Source organism: Antennarius striatus, chromosome 10 (genome assembly GCF_040054535.1).
Source record: "Antennarius striatus isolate MH-2024 chromosome 10, ASM4005453v1, whole genome shotgun sequence".
Classification (NCBI taxonomy): Eukaryota; Metazoa; Chordata; class Actinopteri; order Lophiiformes; family Antennariidae; genus Antennarius; species Antennarius striatus.
This window is the reverse complement of record NC_090785.1, coordinates 9,085,150-9,110,465: the sequence shown is the minus strand read 5'-3', so window position 1 is coordinate 9,110,465 and position 25,316 is coordinate 9,085,150. Positions and strand designations below refer to the sequence as shown.

Here is a 25,316-nt window from a genome sequence, read left to right as displayed (position 1 = left end):
TTTGGCATATGAAATCTTTTAGAAACCTTTTAGTGTGTGCAAACAAAAATACAACTTTTACATACAGTGGCATCATATAGTATAATGCATGAACAGCATCTAAAGGTGTGTCCTTTCTGGTCTCCACTGTCACTTAATCTTGACACACAGCTCCCAACCCACCATCCATAAGAGACGAGTTGTGCACCGCCTCCCATGACACCATCACTGTCCACTGGACTTCAGAGGATGAGTTCAGCGTCACCTCCTATGAGTTGCAATATACCATCTACACTGGCCAGACAAATTTCATCAGTGAGTAACACACACACACACGCACGCACACACACACACACACACACACACACACACACACACATACACATACATACAATTTAGCCAGTCAGTTCTTTTCACTCAAAAATGCTCTCAAATGCAGCAAAAATCAAAACATAAATAAGAACGGGGTCATTTTAATGAGCTGTATTCAACACCCATTTGTAATGACCTCTTTGCATTTGCAACGGAAAGTAAACTGGAACACTGTAAACCTTTTTATTATTTTTGTATGTTCAATATTTTATATGAACCAAGTTGCATAACCTAGATTCTCTGTCCACATTTAGTCTTTGTTTTCCTCCATGCTTGTATATATTTATAGAGGCAATTCTGAGTTAAGAGACTACTCATTGTAAAGAAATAGGACACAGGGTACATATCATAAGCAGATGCTTTGAAAACAAATGTTTTTTCTGTTATTAAACAGATCCAGAGCTCAATATGCCTACAGAGTTTAATATTTTAATACTATTCACAAACGTCTATGAAAGCCAAACCCAATGAGGACCTAGGACTCTCTTACGTAGGCTTTGCATGTTTTCCCCATAATGTTGTTGTGTTGTTTTTCTTGCTACAAGGGGGCCCTGTGATGAATAGGATAATGGTCTAGGGTGCAGCCTGCCTCTCCGTTAATGTCAACTGCATTAGATGTCTAGTCTCTTCGAGCCTGCATAGGATCAGCAGTGAAAGAGGATGGTTGGATGGATGGATGGATGGACAGATGGATGGATGAATGGATAGGTGCTTGCAGAGAGCAAAGCATCTTAGAATGACATCTGCACTATATTTCTGCATTAATTTTTAGCTACAGTGTCATGATAGTATACATTTTGATTGATGATTACCCCATATCCACATTCTAATGTACATTTGACATGTATCAAACATATGGCTCTTTTTTTTAGCTAATCAGTTTCTGTTGCTATATAAAAGGCCAAAGGGGGAAAAGGCCAGTGTGGAGGAAAAGAGAAACAGGTGGGAATCAGAGTAGATAATGGTTACATAGTGGAGGATGAAAAGACCTCTTGCTAATATGAGGAGGGTATGATTAAAATATATTATGTGTGCACATGGGAATATGTGCACACTCACCAGCAGTTCTCCCTTCTTCTTTCTTTAAGCTTTTAAGCATCTTTACTCTCTTCTGTGAAGCTTGACATTTCTCCATCTAACCATGCAGCTGAAGTGCCCGTGCCATTTGAAACATTAAGATAGATTTCAGCTGTGATAGACTGAGTGACTCGGGTATTCAGCAGTGTGCTCCAACAGGGTCCTCTGAGATTCAAAAGGGAAACTGAGAAAGAGGGAAGCCCATCTACCCTGTCTTACCACTTGAGTTTAAACCGTAGTATTTTCTCTAACTTTACAAGTGGATAAATGTTCCCACTTGACTGCCATCCCATTTCTCTCATTTTCTCTCGCTTGGCCTCATCCTTAGCCTTAGGCTTTCCCATGTGGAGGGGAAGGACATCCAGGGCTTGTGAAGTTCTAACACTGCAGGGACCGTCTAAGCACAGCAGCAACAAATACAATCAGGAAGTGAAACCGAATTCCCCATAGCAATGTAAGCGGTGTCAAAAAGCTAAAAATGGCAGCTGTTTGCACTGGCATTGCTGTCTGCTAATGATTATTCTCGTTATCATTTCATCTGATTGTTTATTATGCAAAATCACAAAAAAATTAAATGCTTATCACAATTTCCCAATCAGCAAATGTTGATTTTTTTTAAATCTCTGAAATAATGAACTAATTGTTCTTTAATCTACTTATACTTTACAACCACTCCTTTCTAAATATTATATTTGCTTTCTTCTCGGTAATCACATTTAATTGATGGTTTGCCTTCTCTTTATTACATTACACATACACACACAGACAGTAGAGCCAATCAGCTTTAGATTTGTCAATATGATTTACGCAACCATCATCATGAAATATTACAGGGATCAAGAAAACAACAGGGAAATTAAAACCGAAAAAAAATAGTGTAATTACAGATTAACAAAATCAAAAACAGAAAATTGCATCCAATTGAGTTTGAAGTGTTTTGCTCACATTCCCTTGAGATTTGTCTTTTTATGTCAGGCAATGAGATAAATATAAAGACTATAGCATCATTACTTTCCTATTGATTTAGTGTTGTTGTGTTATGTTTCAATCACAAGACAACACTAAGATACACTTTATCACCAAATGTATTTGCTTGCCTACATGCTAAGTGAAATTAAGGGGCAACCATTTCTTCCACAATACAATTTAGTGTGATGTTAGTCCACCCTTTATAACTACAACAGCTTCAGCTCTTCTAGAAAGGCTTTGCACAAGGTTTATGGGAATATTTGACCATTTTTCCAGAAGGTGATCTGTGAGGTCAGACACTGATGTTGGACAAAAGGCCTGGCTTTTAGTCAAGTTTAGGTCAGGACTCTCTGTGGCCAAATCAAGTTTTTCAACATCAAACTCACTCATCCATGTGTTTATGGACCTTGCTTTGGCCCTGGTGTGCAGTTATGTTATAATATGAGGGGACACCACCAACGACTTTAAGAGCATGAAATTGGACAAAATGTCTTGGTAGATATTTTGGACAATCCGCTCACCTTGCTCTGTCATTTTATCTTGTGGCAACATTATTATAGTATTAACAGTTCAGTGTTAAATATTTTGTAGCGAGGAATATTCACGATTGGATTTATTAGACAGTTGTCATCCTATCAGCATACTATGCTGGAATTCACTGAGCTCCTGAGAGCAACCTGTTCTTTCACAAATATTAGTAGAAGTAGTTGGCAAGCCTCGGTGCTTGATTTTATACAGCTTTGGCCAAGGAAGTGATTGGAACACCTGAATTCAATGATTTGGATGGCTGAGCAAATACTCTCTGCAATATAGTGTATAATGATTAATCGACTAGCTAGTTAATTACTAGCAGACTGTTTCAGCATCACCTTTGCTAAGAAAAGAACTTGCTGCTTGGTATTGCTCCTCTGTTTTAGAAATATTTTCCTGGAAATATGTGTATAAGTACTCACCTGTGGTACAATAGTGATATCCAACTGGATTGAAATGACTATTAATTACAGGATCATGGTTTGGCAATGATGATTAATTTAGTTGAATCACCATCAGATAGATTGGGGAGAAATTTATCACACTCATAAACACATCATGCATGCATCACATTTACAACCTCTGTTTTCATCCTGGCTTCTGTTCATTCTGTGTGAGACACACCCACAATTCACTTCATGGTTCTATGCTAGTACTTGTAGTTCCGCTATGTTTATTTTTCTCTTCTTTTCTTGCAATTGCATGTTTTGTTACTTCCCTACACTTTGAAGTTGAAGTTTTTCCCAAAGCAGCTTGTCTAGTGGCATAGAACCCCTTTTCTGAGGCATAAGCAGTGATAGCTTATTTCTGTGTAATGACCTAATTTGATTTTATGAAAAGGGGGCAGTGATATGGAGATCAAAAGCTTTAAAAATGGAAAGTAACATGATGTCCTTCCTTCTTGTCTTTCCATGTATCTCTTTTTGAAAGCCTACATCACACTGTAGCCTTCCTAATTCCCACGGGACGTGGCTGAAGTGACAGACGGGAAGCATAATTTTTGAAATGTGAAGGGATAGTACTCTCAGTTGGAGGATTAATATGAGGAGGATTTCACTGTTGACAGTGGATTCATATTTTAAAGACCAGGCTAATATAAAATGCAGATGCTATCTACTCTAGGTGGACGACTACATTTTCTGTCTCCCTCACCTTAAGGGAAGGTGAAACTTCTCCTCACTGAGTTCTTTGTCTGGGGAAATCTTGCGTAAGTTGAGGTATGATGAGGCACAGCCCTCACTCTAACTCCAAGTCACCTCCCCTCATTCATTCTTAATGCCACCTCACTTTTTAAAGGCCTTATTTGCGTCCTGTGAAGTATTTATATTTACAAGCAGACTCCCAGCTATTACTTATGCATGCTGTTGCCATCTTGCTCAATTATTCACAGTGCATCCTCACCAGAAGGGACAAGGCAAGCGTGGTCCCGAGAGCTCTCTCCTCTTCAGGATTTTTTTTTTCCTGCAGGCAGGAGACAAGACGAGACAATGAAAAGGTTGTTTTTGACTTAAAAGTCTGCAGAAATTAACCGCAGCCCCAGTACAACCAGACAATTCAGTGTGACCTTCTGTTGACACGTTTTAGTGGTACTTCTTATATCATTAGTGTTTAGTCCAATGCATTCATATTGTTATTCGTTGTTATACATCTATCTACTGCTGTTGGAGGTAGTACTAGTTTGAGTGGTTTTGCTGCAAATAAGTTTTCTTTCACACATCTGAGCAAAATGCTGCCAGCGCACTGAAAGTGGCAAATTTCACACCATGTTTGTTTTCATCACACTTCAGGCAGGAGCATAGTGTACATGCAAGAGTACCACACATACAACAGCTAACTATAAAAGTTTCTATTTATACTGTCCTTCCACAACATTTATTCCATGTTTGATTCATGTTTGCCAACGTTGTTATAATATCTGAGATTTAATTAATAGTTTGTACAAGCAAAGTGTTTTTTCAGAGAATTTAAAGTTCATTCATAATATTGACTGCTGCAAAAGGAAGAAAATCAAAAATCAAGTATGGTTATTGAAATCAGGTACAAACAGAGGACAAGTGAAAACAACATTGCCAAAAGAACAGCTGTGCTTTACGTCTTTTTGATTTATCACTAAGAGTAATCCAGCTACGCAAGCATACACATATTTAAACATAAGGCCATCAGAGTAATTTTTTTCAGGGACTTAATATACTGTATTTATTCAATGGTTATACTGTCAAGTATCTTGTTCTTAATGTTTTCAAGACTCAACGTAGTGAACACACAATATTGCCTAAGGGGATTATTCCACTGTAAATCTGATGGAAAGACAATAGAATGGATCCTCATGTTCACTTGAAAGTTGCATAACACTAAGGGCTGTGCTGTTTCTGAGCTTCTATCTGTGTGTTGACTCACCTGAAGTTTACAGAAAAAAATAAAGAAATGTGTACCAGTCAAATGAGAAGAACATAACTCAGCTTAGCATTCTCTAAAAACATCTTGAGACCTTGCTTCATGTGTCTCTGTGTGTTTCTGTGTTTCTGCCAGGTTTGTACAACTCAGCAGACAGTTGGATGATCGTACCAAACATCAAGCAGAACCATTACACGGTGCACGGCCTGCAGAGTGGTACCCGCTACATCTTCTTCGTCAAGGCTATCAACCAAGCAGGAAGCCGCAACAGTGAGCCCGCCCGCCTCAAAACCAACAGTAAGTGAAGGATCATATGACACCTCTGCCTGCTATCAATATTCAATACTTATATTGAAAGCAATTTTAAAAGTTGGGTATCATTAGTTACAGGCTGTCAGTGTTCAAGGCTTTTCTTCTGGGGTTGTCTTTGATTTGTGAAGAGTGAAGGAAAAGTGGTAGATTTATGGATTTTTGAGGTTCAATTTAGTTTCCACCGCAGTTAATTTTCTCCGGATGGAAACAAGTTCTAAATTAAACTAAGTATCAGAAAACAAACACCACTTACTGTCACAAACAGTGAAATTCCAATAACGCACATAATATATGAGAGCTTTATTTAATGAGCTAATTTTTGTTATTTACTGTAATCATTACTTATTGTAATTATTCTTTGTTTCTTTTCAGAATGCAATTTTCATGTCCTCCCTAAAACCTGTAAATTACATTATTTTAGATTAAACTTTGTTCTTATAAATTTGATGTGAAAATTATTCCAGCATACATAACTATTCAGTGTCACTACTTCTAAATTTGAGCATGTCACACCTAATCGGTATGACAGTTTAACAGCAAGAATACAATAACAATCAAATAACATATAATATCATTAAATATTTGACATGAAACCCCAAGTTTCTTGATGTCAGTTCAGTAAACAGTTTATATGAACGTTATTTTGTCTTTTCCTCCTCTGCACGTCTGTCAAGTTGTGCAAATACTTGACACGCTGCATATGTTAGGAGGACAACACCTGTGTTGCAGTCCAAGGTATCATGTTCACTGGGGGGATATGTGAACAAAATATGACTTCAATAGCTTTATAAAAGATAATAGCAGATCAAGAAAACAACTAAAAATATGTCATCTAAATACTTTTGAATGTAATCAGGGAAAGGAGCCATTTTTGTCCCTCTGCTTTTTTATCTGCTGCAGAATCCTGTCATGTTTGCATCTTGATATGTATATGATAATGATAAGAACAAAAAATTTTGAAAAGCAATGTTCAATATGTTAAAAAGGAAATGTGTCAAAGCAAACTCTAAAGAATTTCATGATGAAAGCAAACCCAACATGGATATTAACAAATTCAATATGCAATTACATGTTAAACACAGATGTCGAATATTAATCCGACTTGCCTTGATATTTCTTACCAGGCTCAGTTGCAGCATGTAAATGGTTAAAACCACAACAATACTGCTAATTTAGGATATGCCTCAAGGGTGCTCAGTAAAATTTTAAATCGGACTTGCTTTGCTGCAGTGAAGCAAAAGTGGAGTTGATATGCCAACTCCTCATAGCTTCTGTCAGAAGTCTGGCTGTGGTATTTAGGATTAACTGAAATCTGGATACACTGCTGTGTGAAATGGTGTGTGGGTAACTGCAGTGGTTATGGAATGATCAGTCGTTCTCTCAGCTAAACACACACCCTCTCTCCGTCACTTTGTTGTTGCTCATGTGGACGTGAGTAGCGGAGCTCCAGGGGTGAAACTGGTTTCTGGTTGCCAACTGACCTGAGTCTGTAAATTATATGTACCTGTTAGCATATGTGGCATGAGGAGATCAAAGGATCAGCCAAAACAAACTGGAAGGCCACTATTTGTGATCATTTTAACACATTTTTGGACACGTACAAAATGTTTCAGCTGCTTATTTGTGGCCAGAAAAAAGTCACATGTTGTTAAAGTACCTGTAATTAAGATATCATAACAGTAATGGATCAAGGGTTTGCTCATTGTTAACCAGCAGAGAACTACCACCCCAATCTGTGTCTCTTCTCAACTGTACAAAGCTTTTATGTGAGATTCCTCTTGTCTTCTGTCTATTTTCAGCCTGAGAAAGCAGCTGGTTTCAGTGAGAAATGTTTAAAAACCCACTGTGCACCACCAATTTAGCTCCCAACAGCAGAGAGACATAGTTACAGATGATCTGGCCTGCTAAAAGCCATGGAGACCCTAAACCTAACCCTAACCCATAAAACAAAGCTAAAACAGACTGAATATAGGTCATTCCTTGATTGGACACAAACATGACTCCAAATGAATGATAATTTTCCACCATTACTGCTAGATGTGTAGATTAGGAAGTGTTTCCTGACAAGTATCACCTTTCCCTGCACCCAAGTGGCCCAAAACAATCACCTTTTCCAGGCTGAGCAGCTGCAGATGTACTGTGGGACCAAATTTTAATTAGATCTTTGTGTCTGATGACATTGTGGAGCTGACATTAAACTGTTAAGGGATCGTTTAGTTAAAGTGAAGATCCACTGTGTTGCCTGCACTCCTTTGAAGTGTGATGACTACCCCAATGTGTGTCTCCATGTTGTTAGTACCAGTGTATTTTAATGGGTTTTGAGATTTGTTTTTTGCTTTGAATTGAGAGCAGGATGTGGCAAACATTGCTGGTGTCATTACTGGTGGGAATGTTTCCTCCTTAAATAACCATAAGCTGAATGTTCCGTGCTAATAGGACACCAAGGCATACTTTAGAGTTTTCTCCTTTTCCACCATATTACCAATTAAAGAAATTTTGTAGTTGATTCCGTGGGGTCTCTAAAATGAACTGTAATTCTCTCCACCAATGCATTTCATACTGCCATCTGGCACTTTGAAGTGAACCCTTTATCCATTAAGCATCACCGGGCCCACTCATCGAATCTCTAACCCCCACTCCTATTCAAAATGTTTTCGACATACTGTGCTCGTGAGACATAGAGCATGTCAGTACTTAAATTCTTTTCTTGTGGCATTAAAGTGGATTACTGCCTCAACGTGATGTGGGCATGACATGCAGCTGGGGAACATTTGGAGGTGAAGTGCAGAATAACTAGAGCTGGCAGTCTGCTCACCGTCACCAATGCTCACAACTCTTACTGGGCACCATATAAATAATATTCGGTTTTGTAATGTCCTCTCTTGACACAGATAAGTGGGATGAGTGTGTGTCTGTCTTATTTTATAGTTTCACATCTGTCTCTCTTTGTCTCTGGGGACCACTTAAGTTAGGTTCATTGAATTGTTACTACTGTGGTTCATCGGACATCTTGTTGTTAGGAAATATGTTGTCAAAGCACAAATACAAACAGAATGAAGGGGGAAATACTTGAAATAAATACATAGAAAGGGAAGTCCAGATATACTTAAGCCATAGATTACAGTTTTACTACAACGATGTAAAGGGAGAAACAGATATGTGGTATAATTAATACTAGAATATCTTTAGAAATGCTTTTGCAAGACACAAAAAGTATTATTTCTAAGCGATACAGAGAAAAGTATAGAGAAAGTAATAGTACACATGGCGTTAAAATAATTATTACAGTACATGCTGGTTGAATTAGAAAATAATTATGAACAGCTGAACTATGTCTCTATCATCTGCTAAATGTCTACTCAAAACACAACCAAACTACGGTAGTGTTTTCTACAGCACATTATCTCTACCACCTGTCTTGTCTCCATCTTTGCGCTTCCAACTAGAGCGCCCCCTGGAGGTCATTAGCCTGAAAAAATCTACACATTAACCATATCATTGTTTAAGCTGCAGGGTACAAAATGTATGGAAATAAAAGTAGCGACTTACAATAATATGAATGTCATTTCTCTGATATAAAGTTGGTCTTTGGGATCTAAATCTGTGCCATTTAAGTTATCTGTCATCTGTTACTATGCATATGAGACAGTATAAAATAACATTTTTGTAGCACAGCACAATATCAGTCAGTGCTTAAAGAGACTGCCCCCCCCCCCCCTCTAGTTTCAGTCCCATTCTGCTGTCATTCTTTCTGTTCCCTGGCAGCTATGTCATCACGGAGGAGAGCTTGTCCACCCACAGCCAAGTTTAGTTAAGGTTCTGAGGCCGTGATTGGCAACCAGCATTTCTCTCTGTTGTAAAGGTTTAGACAAGACATCATAATAACAAAAAACATTCAATATTTTTATCCATGATTGAGGGTTTATGTTTTTCATCTTGACACTTTTATTGTGTATTTGTGCTTGTGTTTTTCGTGTGTTCTCTTATCTCCCACTCTCTCCGCTGGCCTTTTCTCATTCGAATTGGTATTCAGTTTAAAGTTTCCCACTCATCTGTTTTCCTGGAGCCGTACTTTGTTGATTCATTAAAATGGGTCAAAACAAAACTAATCACAAATATCTCACTTTGATAGGTGCATTAATTTTCTCTCGAGAGGGAGCTTCAGCACCGAACTTTATATCTAACAATCACAAGTTCTATCCTATCCTCAAAGTCTTTTTGTCTGTGGTGAGATTGGAGGATTTTTCTGCCACATTTTTTACGATGAGAGGCTCTGGAGGCTTTTAGCCTAAGCTTATCATATTTCAGGCAGAGGCTTACAAAGCAAGGAAGGAAATGACAAGTTTCTCAGATGCTGGAAAATCATGCATCACAACCTGTCTGTTCAGTAGAGGAACTCCTAAAAATACCCAAAACGCTGTACTGAATTTGTGGAAAACAAATTTGAGTGCAGTAAACTGTCACACAGTAATAGCTGACAATTTGTGTGTGTGTGTGTGTGTGTGTGTGTGTGTGTGTGTGTGTGTGTGTGTGTGTGTGTGTGTGTGTGTGTGTGTGTGTGTGTGTGTGTGTGTGTGTGTGTGTGTGTGTGTGTATTCAACTTTGCAAATCTCAAATGGATAAACTGCCTTGAATCTTCTGCAACAATTTCACTGTATGACTATGAACAATTATAAATAAAAGTGACAAAGGTTAATCTCAGAGGACATTTTTAAGGCTTAAAAAGCTCATTCGCAGTGCTGAAGTTCAAAGAAACGTTGACAGAAGATGTTTGGGAAAATTTTGGCAAGAATTTAAGGCATTTGACACAGACATGGATGTTTTTTTCTGGGGCTTCTAAAAGACGTTGCTGAACTCTGCTCTCGTATGGAATGTCAGTTTTTGGCCTGAAACTCTTCGTGTTCCTCCTTTATGTTCCTTCTCTTGGCACACTATTCTCTGTTGCCCTTGGCTGTGGCATATGATCTTGTCTTATGGTGCCCTTCAGTCAGTTTTTATGCCATCTGTTATCTTATCCCTGAGGTGAAGTTTGTCATCTCAGCTTTTTGATCTCATGCTGAAGAACAGGCCACACATACTTACAGTAACCCTACACTGAAGCACCAACCCAAAGATGCATAGTACATAGTATGATATGTACTGTGCAACCATAACCACTACATACTGTGGTTATGTGCAATGATACTTGTGTGTTCATTTGGAAACTAGAGATGAAAATTGAAAAAAAAAAAACTTTGCTGCTACGCCTGTCTTAAGGTCGTTCTCGGGAAATCTGTGAAGATTTTTAGTTAAAAAGATTGAATTTTTCAATCAAATTTAACTTAGCTGTTTGAGGCAACATTAGGTACTGCTGACACAACACATCCAAACCTGAACTGTCTGCAGTCCAGTTGCTTTATGTTTAGTGTCAGTGTCAGGTTTTAACAGAAAGTAGAAGGCATAAACAAATATAAATGTATATATCTGGTTCTACTGCATCAATTCTGGCGTTAACGTGTCTCCATTCCAACACACATCAAGGTATCGTGCTTTTGGGGTTGTACTGTCCTTTATGGCATTGAAGTCAATGTTTCAGGAATGAGGAATTTAATCAAATCTTCAACTAATTTTCACTTTGAGTCACAATGCACTGGTTTGGTAGGGAAAGCATTCCCTAATGTCTTTACAACCTCAAATTACGCCACGGGTCTCGGTGAAATCTGCTGCCAATTATTCCATTCAGACACAGAATGGAATATTGTGACTATATTTCACGACTTAAATTTTTGTATACTGAATTTCTGGGCTTTTTCCACATTTGGCTGTTAGAAATACTTCATCCATTTCATATTGTGATAACCTCCATTTTTCTTTTTCCTTTTTTTCACTGCCTGCCTTTTGTTAAATTTTATTAGAGGTTTCGCCACATACAATCTGAAAAGCAGTGTGACTGTTGTGCAAAAATGTAAGGTGCTAGGTGCATCATATCTGGATTGGGAGTATTTTAAGGGATTCTGTTTAATTAAGAGATGAGAGCTCCAAAAGTTCTATTTTGTCTTAATGGATAATCCCCACAATGCTTCGACAAAGAAGTCAGAAAATGTTCCAAGTATTATTCCACATCTGGTTGTACACAGAATTTTAATATTGTAAGGCTCACTGTAAATTTGCTGCAGTGAGATAGTAAATAATAAAGCTACAGCCTTTCAACTAAAGCCATTAGTGGAATTATTTAATTTGTTTTATTAACAAATACTGGTACCAGATTCAGTCACGAGTTTAGAGGGTCAAGCCATCATAGGTTTATTGCTTTTAGATGACATCATAGAGAAACTGTGAAACCTTGGTAGGTTGAATTTTCTGAGTACATTAGTTGTTTTTACCACTCTACTGTAAATATGACAATACAGGGTAGTTCTCTTGAAATGGCCTCACAGCTCTGCTACACTCATGTATCATACAATAGAGTTTGTTAGAAGGAAACAACATTTAAAGTCGTGCTGTGAGGTCTCGAAGCTTTCACAGGCTTTTCAGGTCACTCCAGTCTCACTCCAGTGAAACCACTTAAGGTCTGTGAATGGTGGCACTAATGCATTACTATAGACCGTAGATATATCTGCTAGATGCTCACAGCTACATGTGAAGTAACTCAAAACAGCTTCTCAAAACATATGAATTAAGCATGACAAAGAAGATGACGGTTGAGAGGAGAGTCTATTCACGCATATGTGCTTGTGACCTTCATTTCTATGACCATACCTCTGAATTTACCTCAGACCAACCTGTGGCAAGGTTTCTGCAAGACTGTCTTCAGCAAAAGCAGGGAGACAGCATGAATGTAGATGAGAAGTGGCATGTTGAAAGCGAGAGAGGGAAAGTGTTGAGTGAACAGGAGACACCAAATAGCTCTTTGCAGGGATGAGTGTCTGCAGACATGAGTGCCCTCAATCCACTGCTTTTTAGCCATTAGTATTAGGTGAAGCAACGCATATGGATGGGACAAATTACATTATTCCAGTTCAAGTCTCTAAATTCCAACTGAAACTGGCAAGGTTTAGTAAATTTCAAAAAAGAAAGCTTTTGCTCAACACAGTTTTATAATCACTAACTTTAAATGTTTGGGCTCTAGTAATATTTCCAAAAAATGCAGATTCATACAAGCTTCCAGTAAGAAAATAAAATAATGAAAGCCATCTCATCAATTCTCAAGTATACATCATTTCCTTTTAACATAAGAAATCAAAAGCATATAGCAACTTAAGCAATAATCTATACGGGAATGTCGAAGAAATATACTTCTAAATATTCATAATAATTAATCTTGTCACAACAAGAACTCTCATTAATTCAGACAGCATTATAGAACAGTGATGCTTATGCTTCAACTGGCTGTTAGCCCAAGTAGGAATTCACATTAACGAGAAATAAACTTTCTGCAGAGGAAGAAAGTTATTGTTAAAGCATGGAAGTTCACCTATAGACTGAGTGGTAGCAGTAGCTCATGATGGCCACAGTGGTCTCACAGTATATCATGCAGTGTGTTCCTGTAGTTAGGTTTTCTCTCAGCTCAGGACTACAGGCTTCAGTCAGACAGTGTAATCAGGCTGTTCTGTTCTTGGAGTCTGATTTGCGACGACCCCCTGAGCTGGCTGGTCCCTTCAGGAGTCTGATGGGTCGAGTTTGGTCATCACAGTGATTCAGCTCACCTGGTTTGATATCCAGATTATATAGAATGGTGGCACTGGGCTTGCCATCTCTCTTCCCTTGTCATATACTGTTTTGGTCGTACTATTGTTTTAGTTTTTCCTTACTTTATCTTCAGGTTTAGTTAAGTAAATTAAATGTAGCTAACTTGGTTAAAAATCCATGTTAACCATTCCCTCCTCTGTCCCACTTTGAGCAAGATTTTTGACTGACTTGATTTTGCAGACAGATGTAGGTCAACTATGATGGAATGGTGGAAACTATGATTGGAATTTTTGCACATTAAGCTCGAGAAAAACCCTTATGAAGACTTTTAAAGTGGTTGATGTAACATCTTTTACTTTAATCATTTTCTCAGGAAGGATTTTTAAATGTTCATTTAGAGGAAGAAAAATATGTCAAAAGACATTAAATTAAATGAATAATCATGTAAACTAATGAAATTTAAATAACTCAGAGTAGATGATGGCACCTGTTGAGCTGCACAGCATATATCCAACAGTATACTCTACATCGCCCATAAGTATGAATGTGAGTGTGACTGTTTTTTAATTTTTGTAGCCTTGTGATAAACTGGCAATGGGCATAAATCTGGCAAACAGCAACGGGATTAGTGTAAAAGTAATACGTACATCTGTTCTGCAGCAGCTCTGTTCTAACAAGTGAAGATAAGGCTCTATTTTGAGTGTCCATACTGTTTACGTATATATAAAAGCTAATCTGAATACACACTTCTCTCCCTTAGGCATGTACTGTACTAAGAGTCAAACACTGATCTGGTAACATGATACTGTTCATCATTGTGTCAGTAATCTGTTATAGGCCCGTATATTGTGTGAAAGCAGGAGTTTGAAACATACAAACACGACTGCACACATACACTTCCACCCCATTATTTTGAATGCATTTTTACCTTCTGATTAAGCATTTTTGTCATTTTTTTAGCTTAAAAAATATCAAATAAATCTCACATTTATTTTTATCAGGAAATGTGTTAATTATATTAAAATGACTTATTTTTCTTAGTTAAAATAGCATGATTTATCTGAGTCCATCAATTTCATGTTCCAGCCCATCACACTAATGTAATTTCACCCTAATATGCAATATACTTCCTGTAAGTGACTGTAAGGAAGTGACGCCATTCAAAAGTTTTAAGAAGATAAGTTCAAACAATGGTGAGTTTTGATTTTTCTTTTAGAAACTTTTTAGTAGATTTTCCTTTCAAAACTTTTTCCGTTAAGCATATCCTGACCCCAACAAGCAAAAAAAATGGGGAACACAATTTTTTAATCAAATTTTCAAAAGAAACTCTGATCTCTGGATATAATGCGCTAAAATGCTTTTGGAAAATGGTTCCTGAGCTTGAAGAATACATTTTATTGCAAGTGTTACATTTTCTGCATGGTGCCAAATCAAAAATATTCCAAGGTCCAATCTTAGCACTTCCAGTTATAATTACTTACTTTGGTCATTGATATTCTTTTGAATGTAGACCTGTGTACCTTGTTGATTCGGATTATCTGATTGTCACTCAAATAGTCAAATGTACACTAAGTAAAAATGTCAAAGCTGTTGTTCAGTGAGCAGCAAACGCTGCGGCTGCCAATATCACATCAAGTTGCCCCAGGGGTAAGTGTATCTCTTTAAAACCTGTTGAGGCACTTTCAACATATTTATCCATCATACGTCTCTGATGACAGGCCTCAAGCTACCACTCAGCCCCTAAAGTAAACAGTAGGAGGTGGAGAGGAATCAATGAAGGAGGAGATGATAGGACAAAGTGTTGTTGAGAGCGACAAAAGAAAATAATGGGAACAGGAAGACTGAAAAGAACAAGAGTAGAGAGAGCGCTGCCACCTTGTAATACTGCTACTTGATGCATACTGCTTGATTACAATGTCCTAGATTTGATTTCAGCAGGGGGGAGACCTTTGTTGTAAGTCACTCACTCTGCTCTCCCCCACATTTCTTGTCAAACTCTACTGTGACAGTCAAATGAAAATGTTGAAAAATATCTAAAAAATATAATGAAAAAACAGGAGAACCAAGGAAAACAGTTCTGATAGGAATTTCCTCTATTTGTGGATTAAATAGATTCACTTGGGTAGAACAGCACCATTGTGATATCAGAGTAATGGAGCATTAACTTATGTTTAAAAATGTATATTCCCCTCTCAAACCCTGTCAGAATCAAGTAGGAGCTGAAGAATAGGACAATCTTCCACCAAGGACATAACAGTAGTCCTTTCTTTTCCTTAGAAATAGTTCAGCAACTTTACTTTTCCTCCTTGCTCTAGTAATTTCTTGTCCTTAATGTGAAAATGAAACATATTTTTAATCACAACATACTAGAGCTGCACTTAAATATGGATATGTTGTCTTTAAGGTGTAGTTGTATTGCACTTCTCCAAGACAACATTTTTGTGATATACAGTAAGTACAGTATATATATTGAACTCAAGAGTACTGTGTTTAGAAGTGATAGGCTGTGCATTTCATACCTAGGCCTTCATTGACGTTCTCCTTCGTCAAACTTAAGGGGCTCCTAATGCTGCCACCAGCGTAGCGTTTGAGGACTGAGGCGTTCATAACTTCTCTCAAATTGGACAAAAACCAGGACCGGTGATAAGAGCGATCTGTGGTTCATCTTTTTCTGCAGACTAATGGCATAGTTAAGAATACGAGATACTTCAGCTGACATGAAGTCCGTCATGAATCCTCCAGTGCACCTCTCATTCCTGCTGTCTTCTTGTGATCCCCAGCCATGTTACATGATTCATGCATCTTTAATCTCACCAGTGTTTATCCTGTGGTTTTAAGACTGCTCATGACTACATTACAAGACACACAACATTACACATAGATCAATCATTTAGAAAACAAGCAAAATGCAACCCTGCATTCTGAATGCTGTTCAAGCTTTTCTGTTGTTCCCCTGTTGCTGCAGTTTTACTGTCGAGATTACTCAGTTCTGGAGTAAAGTGGACTTTTTCCTCAACCTCCCACATTACTGAAGCAGCTCGATCCATCCCTCAGCAAAAATGTGAGCCAGTAAGAATAAGAGGAATGAGTGAAATTGCCGGAATTGAAATAAAGTTGATTACCCAGATACTATCCCACTGCAAGTAATCTACATGGATCTTGTGAAATGAAGTTGGAATGATTTTGCTTTTATGAATGCCCCCCCAACAGTTATGCCTCTTATTTCTCCTTTCCTTTTTTTTTTTCATTTACAGTTGCTTTTTTTTTGCGTTTTACAAGTTCCCACTTAAGACATTCCAGTTTGTCACAGCTTATGGCTTCGATACAGGCACACACAAAGTAGTTATTACCTCAGAAGGCAGTTGGAAACATCTCAAATTACCTCTCTAATGTAGAGGAGGAGCAGACTGTTCACTGAGACAGCTAAACACCCAGTCTGTGGGATGTATTACCCCAATATAAATGAAAATACTGTAGTAAGGTCCATGCACCTCAAAATATTTTTGAAGTGCAATGCATTCTTCCACTGATGAGCAATCCGTGTATGCAGATTAAATTATAGTAAATGTAAAAGCAAAAATGTCTTTAAAAAAATTCCATGAAGGTGCTAATCGAGAGCAGGCAGGGACACAAATTTCATTGCCCGCCTTCCAGCACTATGCCAAGTAAAGCTGTAGTATAGTTCACCATTTTGCCTTTTTGTAGACCTTTCAATTCAGCTTCATGTGAAGTATCCTACTTTCACATTTCTTATCACTCATGAAGAATTCACCATTTAAACCCAGCTTATTATGTAGAACTTTTTCCATTTGTAGGAATCCTGCTGCTATTGCTTCAAAACATTTCCGCTTGGCCATGTGCTGTATGTCTGCTTGTGTCTAGGCCAGAGTTGATGCTCAATTTGCAAGTCTGTTTGTCCTTTACGTCACGTGTGTCTCGCCTTCCCAAACCTCAGGCCCAGCCCGGGCTCTCAAGAGTCATCCCCCTGGAAAGGCATGACAGAGCCCCAGTGTTTGGAAATGGCTGTGCTGGCAGCGATAAGCAGTTCAAAGAAGAGAGCGCATTAATGTAATTGGCTGCCAGCAGCACATTGGTCTCGTCGTCTCATATCCACACGTGGTAACACACACTCACCACACGGATTATTGGAGGGGAGTCTGTCAGTGAGGATTGAAAGGATGAGAAAGAGAAAATGGGGGATGATAGATGAAGGAAAGGACATATAGAGAGAGAGGGGAGGAGGTCCTCATTGTGTCACTCATTAAGCCATGGGAGGCTCGGGGAGACTGAGAGATGAAATGAGAGGTGTCACAGTGAAATGTCAGGTCTGAAAGAGATGGCCGACCCCCATGAAGTCTCCACATATACATACATTTGCTAACAGGGAAATAGAGGAGCTCTTCAGACAAATTTTCACCCATATATATTATCCTCTCAAATTGTCCTCCTCACTCCTTGACTGTCCTCCTTCTGACACTTACTCAGTTGTACCTGCTCACCACCAATTATGCTGAATTACGGCCATCGTTGCAAACTGAATTGTTACAACCAGACAGTTGCATTTCCATTGAACAGCTTCAACTGTTCCAAGCCACAGAGGAAGTAAAAGCTGTTTCCTTTAGCTAATTTCCAAGTCTGTCTGATGGGAGGAACAGAAAAGAATGCAGGGTGGCTTCCTGCACTGTTATGAAATGTTTTCACCAAAGACTGTTGAGGGCTTTGAAGTTTAGACTTTCACCCTTCTTTCAGATATTCTGCTTTTCTGTCTCTGCTTGTTTACCCTATGAGTATTTCTCAATTGTGCTTTCTATTAATTTTCTCTTTTTAGTTATATCACTGAGTTCTTGCTCTCATTTTTATTACTATTTACAGTTTGTTCTTAATCGGATGTTATGGTAACTATTGTTTTTTTTCCAAATACACTATAGCGGGAAATTTCTTTAGCTATAAATTTGGAAGCTTTGACCTTTTGAACAGGTGGTATTATTCGGTGGTATTAACTAAATCTGCGTTGATCAGTTTTGTTTATTGTATTCTGATAGGTGTTGTTAATAGTGATGAAGTCACAGACAAACGTCACCTGATCTTAGTTGCCTTCAGCTCTTCAGAGCCCTTTAGCATGTTTCATAGAAAGGTTTTGGTTTTTACAACCCACAACTTTGTTTTGATTTGTTCTCACATTCATCAATCTAGTTTCCAAGCACAACAACATTTAGCTATTTTTGGTAAAATCTCATGAACTAATTACACACTAGCTGCCCAGCAACAAAATAAAGACTGACAGACCAAGTCTGCATTTAGTGAAGCGTATAGCAGCTTGAAAGTCAAGGTTTGGAAAGAAAATGGTGTGTAACAGAGAGTGAATATAGGATTTCCATGTCAGCTGTACAGATTCATTACTAGAAACAACTATTATACTCATGGTATTCACCATATCAATATTCTAAAGTCATAAAAAATTAGTTTTTTGTTTCATTCCCCTGCGAAAAAGAGGGGTACCTTGTGAGGTGTGACATTATGCTATTAATTGATCTCGCAAATCCACCTGGTTGCTTGGACCAATCAGCATCCCATGAATAACCACCAGTAATAACATAACTGCTCAGTTGCTTTTTGTCGGTGCTTTGTCAATAAAAGAAAAAATAATCATTGGAAAAAAGGTGTTTTTCTTCCTTTTACAAACTTTGACAAGACTTGTATTTGCCAAATGGTAACACTTTTGTGTGAAACATAGAGTTCTGTGTCTTTCCAGGCCAACCCTTCAAATTGGACCCAAAGACAGCCCATAAGAAGTTACGTCTGTCCAATGACTGTTTGACCATGGAAAAGGATGAGAGTTCTCTGAAGAAAAGCCACACACCGGAGCGTTTCAGCGGAACAGGCTCGTACGGTGCAGCTGGTAATGTCTTCATTGACAGTGGTTGCCATTACTGGGAGGTTCTGCTGGGAGCATCCACATGGTAAGCAACACAGGAGCGCTTTATATGAGCCTGCAGGGAGATGTGATGAATCCAAATATCTTTCCTTTGGAAGTTTAAATCTACTCACACACACACAGGCACATCAGCGCACACAGTGTATACTCTTATCCCATTTATATTCTTGTCGCTAATTAGCTCTGAAGTAGACCTCTTCATGCAGGAAAGACCCATAGGGCTTTTGCCTTTCTTGTGTGTCCTCAGCATGCAGTAGTGTGGCTGTGCAAGTAAAATCATTAAGGGGGACAGTTGTTTCAGATCATTAATGCATTCCAAAATATTCCTATCCTGCAGGTATGCTATCGGCGTGGCTTACAAATCAGCCCCCAAAAATGAATGGAGCGGCAAGAACTCATCCTCATGGGTGTTCTCACGTTGTAACAACCATTTCATGGTGCGTCATGATGGTAAAGAAATGCTGGTTGAGGCAAGCCTACAGCTGAGGCGGTTGGGTGTTCTGCTGGACTATGACAACAATTCACTCTCCTTCTATGATGCCATGAACTCCCAGCACATTCATACATTTGAAATCTCCTTCCTTTTGCCGGTTGTACCCACTTTCATGATCTGGAACAAGTCGGTCATGATACTTTCAGGACTACCGGTCCCCGACTTTGTTGATGGCGTGGCCTCAGATTTCCAAGAGCAGCAACACCAGCAGATGGGCCTGTGCCGACAAGAGTCTCCATACTTGACAGGGATGAAGACCTGCCACTGAGAAAGGCTAAGCAATGGCTTTGTAAAGTCCTCTCAGGCCCAATGACTGAAGGGGTTGTTGGGAAATGAAAGTCATTGATGTGTGACTGAGATCTGCTCCATCCTCTGCTGTAAGAGTGGACCTGCTACTTTCTGATGGATTTGGGAAGTTGGGGGAAATACGCACACCAGTCTGGAAAATCATCACCCCTGTTAGGTTGTAGTCAAATAATGGTTTGCTAATCCATCATTCAATAGAAGCAAGGTCTGTTGAGTTTAATAGACCTAAGATTGATTTAATGCCATAGATTTCTGAGGACAGGGCTGTAGAGCTGGCTTTCCTGACCATAGAAGGTCTTCCCTTTTTATTTAATTTTTTCTTCATTTCACCCTCAGCAGACCGAGAATTCTCTCTTCAACCACTTACAGTTTGAAGGTATAACATGTGAACAGTGAAATTACAAAATGTATCATCTGAGATTCAAAAGAACATAATTAGTAGGCACCAAAACAAAATAACAAAATCCCTTAGGACTCTCCTGACTACAGTTCACTAATGGGCTTCCATTCCACAAAAGATGTTACATTTAATCAGACTTAAGAATTAACAAAATAAGTCCTAACAGTCAGCCATCTCATATGAAGAATTGGATGGTGAAATTATACCACTGTTATGTTATTAAATATAAAACTCGAGTCGTTGGCCATTCTGACTGTTGAGTCTCCCTTCTTTATTATTGTAAAATTGTGCATTTTACTGCAAACATATACCACTATTTTGTAGCCTTGCCTTATGGCATTTTTTCTTTGTTTGTTTGTTTTTGTCCTTTTTTTTCCTGGACAGAGTCCCACGATGGCTCCTCTCTGTGGGTTAAAGCTGATATTAAACCTGTTGTAATTCCTGTCCCTTTTGGGCCATCAGACATAAATAGTGCAAAGGCTTAAAGCTTAGACTCGCTGGCTGCTTTCTCATCCACCATATCAGACAAAACAAAACCTGGAACAGGTGATGTAGCAGTGCAGCTGATTTAACATGCAATCACCCATTACTGCATTTAGCTTGTAGAGCAGAACATTCAGCTTTCCTTTTTCTAACCAAGAATAACAAGTGTCAGCATCAGGCTACCCTCCTCTGCCCTACCATCAGCATCAAAAGCCCAGAGACTTAAAGGCAGCTCTGTGGATCAGGACATACTCATCTGCAACAAGTTTGACCTTGCACAATAATTCATGTGTCAACATTAATCTGCAAAGGATTCATAAACTGCTCCAAAACTATTTATTTGCACAAGTCATGTAATGTTTTAATGTCAGGAGCTATACTTCACCAATTGAACGCCTCCTTGAAGACTCCTTATATGTCTCACACTTGATTTTTTTCCACATTCTTAACCTTGAAGATTGTGATACCAACATTAGTCTTAAAAGAGTGGTTTTGACTTTAACTCACTGGAAGGAAAAAAGAGCTTCTTGAGACTTTACATTCTTGCACCAGAATAAACTTTTAAGCTAGTCCTACTGTTGACTAAACCCTCATATACATACCTGCCTGTCTTCAAGATACTCCAAGGTACAACGAACAAAACAAAGGCCAAATAAAATTTGAAACGAGTCTCAGCTGTGAGAGACCAACTCTTGGAGTGCAACAAAATGTCAGACATACTAAATAACATCATTCATTTACAAACATCTGTCAAAGTAAGCAAACAAAGACTGAATCTGTAAGCCCAGAAGTGTCAGGAGTGAATGATTGAAAGTGTGCTACATGGGTTGCATGTTGTAAGAACAAAGCATTTGAAACCAAACTAAAACACAAGGGTGTCTTGCCTACACAAATACACGCAAGTTTTGGATGTTAAATGATGTGCCTCACAAAGGGCGAGAACAGTATTCTGGTTTCACTGTTCATGTGTTTTACTCAAAACTGTAAGTGCCCTGTTGCCATGACCTAGCTTCAAAGTTTTAGGAAGTGCTAATATTGTTCCCCGCTGTACACTGGCATCGTGCCCAGAGTGTCCCCTGCCTCACGACCCCAGTCGGCTGGGATACGCTCCAGCACCCCACCGCCTGTGATAGCGGATGAAGCGGGTTTAGTTTAGTAAATGAATGAATGAATATTGTTCCGAGCTATTCACAAGATCACGGGGACTAGATTTGCATCATGTGGCTACTCACCCTGTATAATAAGAGATTTATTTGAATACTGGAGGGAAATAATGTATTTATGACAAAAAAGATGCTTTAATTTTAATTTAATGTCAAAATGTTCATGATGCACTTTCAAACTAACTTTATTTCCCCTCAGTGGGTTTGAAAGCAGGAGAAGCAAGATGGCAGGGATGTAATGGGGAGGAAAAGCAACAATAAGCACTACTGCTGGTTGTGTTCACTTTTCTTTCTGGAATCATCTTATTTTTCTACTCATGCTTTGATTTGAGGTGTTTTCCAACTGGTCATTCAAAGTACTTTGCAATAAGATGTCCCTGCTGTAAAGTTAAAGATTTTCACTCTGAGCACAACCAGTCACTTTCCCTCCCCATAGCTCTTTTTGATAGTATATAGTATCTTTATCTACTTTAGAAGTGGAAAATGATCGATGACGATGTTTATGTGGTTTTTATCAGAATGAAATTATAATGAACTAATAACTGTTTCTAACTAAAATCACTCTTTTCAGCTATTCAGGGAAGGAGGGGATAACACTTTAACTTATTGTCTGTCAAAATGTCACGGCATGATTGTGTTTTCCTCTGTGATTTCTAGAGACACGTGCATTAAGTATACACAAAAACAACACACATCTCATTTTGTTTAGTTCTCCCTTGATGTGATAAATGCATGAAACATTTTGGACACTGGTTTACTAAGTAATTTGTTTCATCAGACACTGACTGATTCTCATAGTTGCTAACAGCGGAGTTGACCTCGATCTCTTCTTGACACTATAATTATTCAAAACGCAGCTTTAGACAGGTCGATTGATTATTTTGGATTTGGATTTGAAACTCCAGAGTAGGTGAGAGTTTCTTTCTGGATTAATATTCAGATTCAGACAATCAAACACATATCATAGTTTATACAAATTTAAGGAGGCAATAGTAGGGAGATAGCTCATGACCACTTTCACTGTTTTTCGATGATATTAGTTATCTACTTAATGTTTAGTGTCATGTAACAATTGTATTGACCAGCTTCTATTTGCTGGGACATATGGTTACTGATTGGCGAGTTCAAGTTAAGACCCCATGATCCTATAAAACTCTCCGCTATGGAAGAGTAGTGAAAATCAATATGTAACACCTCCAAGTGTACCTTTCAGGGCAACTGTGTGATGAGTCAGTCATGATTGTTTGATGGAGGTATTGATAGCCTTGAACACTACAGGCAAGGAAATAATGCACTGGTCAAAAGTAACATGGGGAGGAGAGTGTTATTTTCTTTCTGTCAGGAAGAGGGATTGAATGTTACCTGACTTCCAGATATCCACTCATCTTGTTGAATAATGTCGGTCAAAACCTCGAAAGGGCCATGTGTTGATTTGTGATCCAGACTGACAACCTCAACTCATCTGTGCAAGTGTGCTCGGCTCGGTCGCTGCATGATTATGTGACCTTGCTGCAGGTAAATAACTTTTTTTCAGATCTTCATGCTGGGTCTTCTTATCATGTGTGAAGCACATTCATTTTCTGTTTTTGCAATAACAACAACAAAAAAAACTAAAGACATGACAAGAACACTTGGACATGAAATTTTCATACATATCAGATAGTTTGCAGTGCTTTTTTCTTTCTTTGTGTCATGAGTCAATACAGTAAAATAAATACAGTGAATGATTTTCAGTAGCTACCCACTCCTTGTACTGCAGTGTAATACCTTAGAAACAATGCAATAGATTTTCCGTTTTGCTTTTCTGTTTAATGTAAATTGGGAAATTATTTTTTACAACTCATGGGAAAGACACTCTTCTCCTTCTGACATCTGGGAATTGATAAACAGCACAAAAAGAGCAACATTACATTGAAAGGCTTTGCATTTCCAGAAATATGGAGATAATTACAGTTAGAGAGGAAAACAATTCATATGGGTAAATATATATTATATACTGTTGTATAATATACAAAATATATATGAACCAATGTTATTTATGTGAATTTAAGTCCAATTAAAAGTCAGATCCCAAATGTGTTGGAGTGACTCATCTTTTTCTCAGCTGTGTTGCCTTAATACCTCTTTGCCCTTTAATTTTAGAAAGAGAAATGAAGAACAGCAACATAAATTATATTTGTTTCTTCAATCCAGATTAAAAAATAGATAGAGTATAAAAAAGACAAGGCCAGGGAACCTATTATCCAAAGCCATTGTTATTATTTGCCAACAAAAGTATAAAGGCAACGATATCCGCTTTAAGGGTTACAGAATTGCTAGACCCTATCCCAACCGGCTACGGATGAGAGGCGAGTACACACCGACGTGTCAACAGCTCATCGCAGGGCTGTCTTATCTGCAACTTAGACTTGTTTTCATCCCTTTAGAATTATCACTTTATACACAAAGAGGTTGTCTTCCATTGAGTTTATCATTTGTGATTTTCCATTTACATATGCCAATATGGCAGTAGTCTGTTTGACTAAGAGTCAGTCCAGTGAGACAAGGAATTCCAATGTAATCACAACAGAACTGCCCCCTTGAAACAGTGTCTGTAACTAGTGGCAGGCTGCAGCTCCTGAATTTACCTCTTACTGTGGATTTTCTGCCAGTTCTCTTCTTGCATTAGTACTGAAGGACAGCTGCTAATAAAATTCCACTAATTTGATTTTAAACCTTTAATTTCCGATACATTCCTCACAAATGGATGTCCTCATACACTTTGTATTTGGTCTCTGTAATGGCGCAGCAAAATCAGGAAATGAAACTAGCATGACTCCTGCAGCTGAAAGTAAACATATTACAGTAAATCAGTAAATACTACAATTTACAGTGATGGAGGAAAGAAATGGAGCTTCATACAGGAAAGACTTAGAAGTTATAAGTATTGAGAGCTGAACACAAAAAACTTCTTAAAATATTTTTCTCTCTAATTTCATGAATTTTGTCTCATAAAACACACTTGCTTGGTGGAACGGGGAACCGTCACTTGGAGGTAGGCCAGGCGTGCTTAGGCCACACTCTGGAGATGGTCCATTTCGGGAGAGGCTCAGCATAACTCCAGGCAGTTGAACTGGTAATAGAAATGGAAATGAGCACAGCATGGTTTGACTTGGCACGGACCAATGTGCCAATAAAAAAAATAAAAAAAACACATGACTGCCACACAGCCAAGAAGAGACAGATCAACACTGG

At 38.4% G+C, this 25,316-nt stretch overlaps 1 protein-coding gene across 3 annotated transcripts in view; it reads left to right on the top strand.

Annotated features, from left to right (window-relative positions):
* The window catches only part of mid2 (midline 2), an 85,655-nt gene extending 61,504 nt beyond the window's left edge, over positions 1–24,151 (top strand). For all 3 annotated transcript variants that reach the window (XM_068325670.1, XM_068325668.1, XM_068325667.1), the window contains 4 exons: positions 151–294; positions 5,458–5,619; positions 19,055–19,262; positions 19,575–24,151. In XM_068325670.1, the coding sequence (XP_068181771.1) occupies positions 151–294; positions 5,458–5,619; positions 19,055–19,262; positions 19,575–19,998 (938 nt within the window). In that variant the 3' untranslated portion in view covers positions 19,999–24,151. The remainder of the gene's footprint in view (positions 1–150; positions 295–5,457; positions 5,620–19,054; positions 19,263–19,574) is intronic.
* The last annotated feature ends 1,165 nt before the right edge of the window (positions 24,152–25,316 follow it).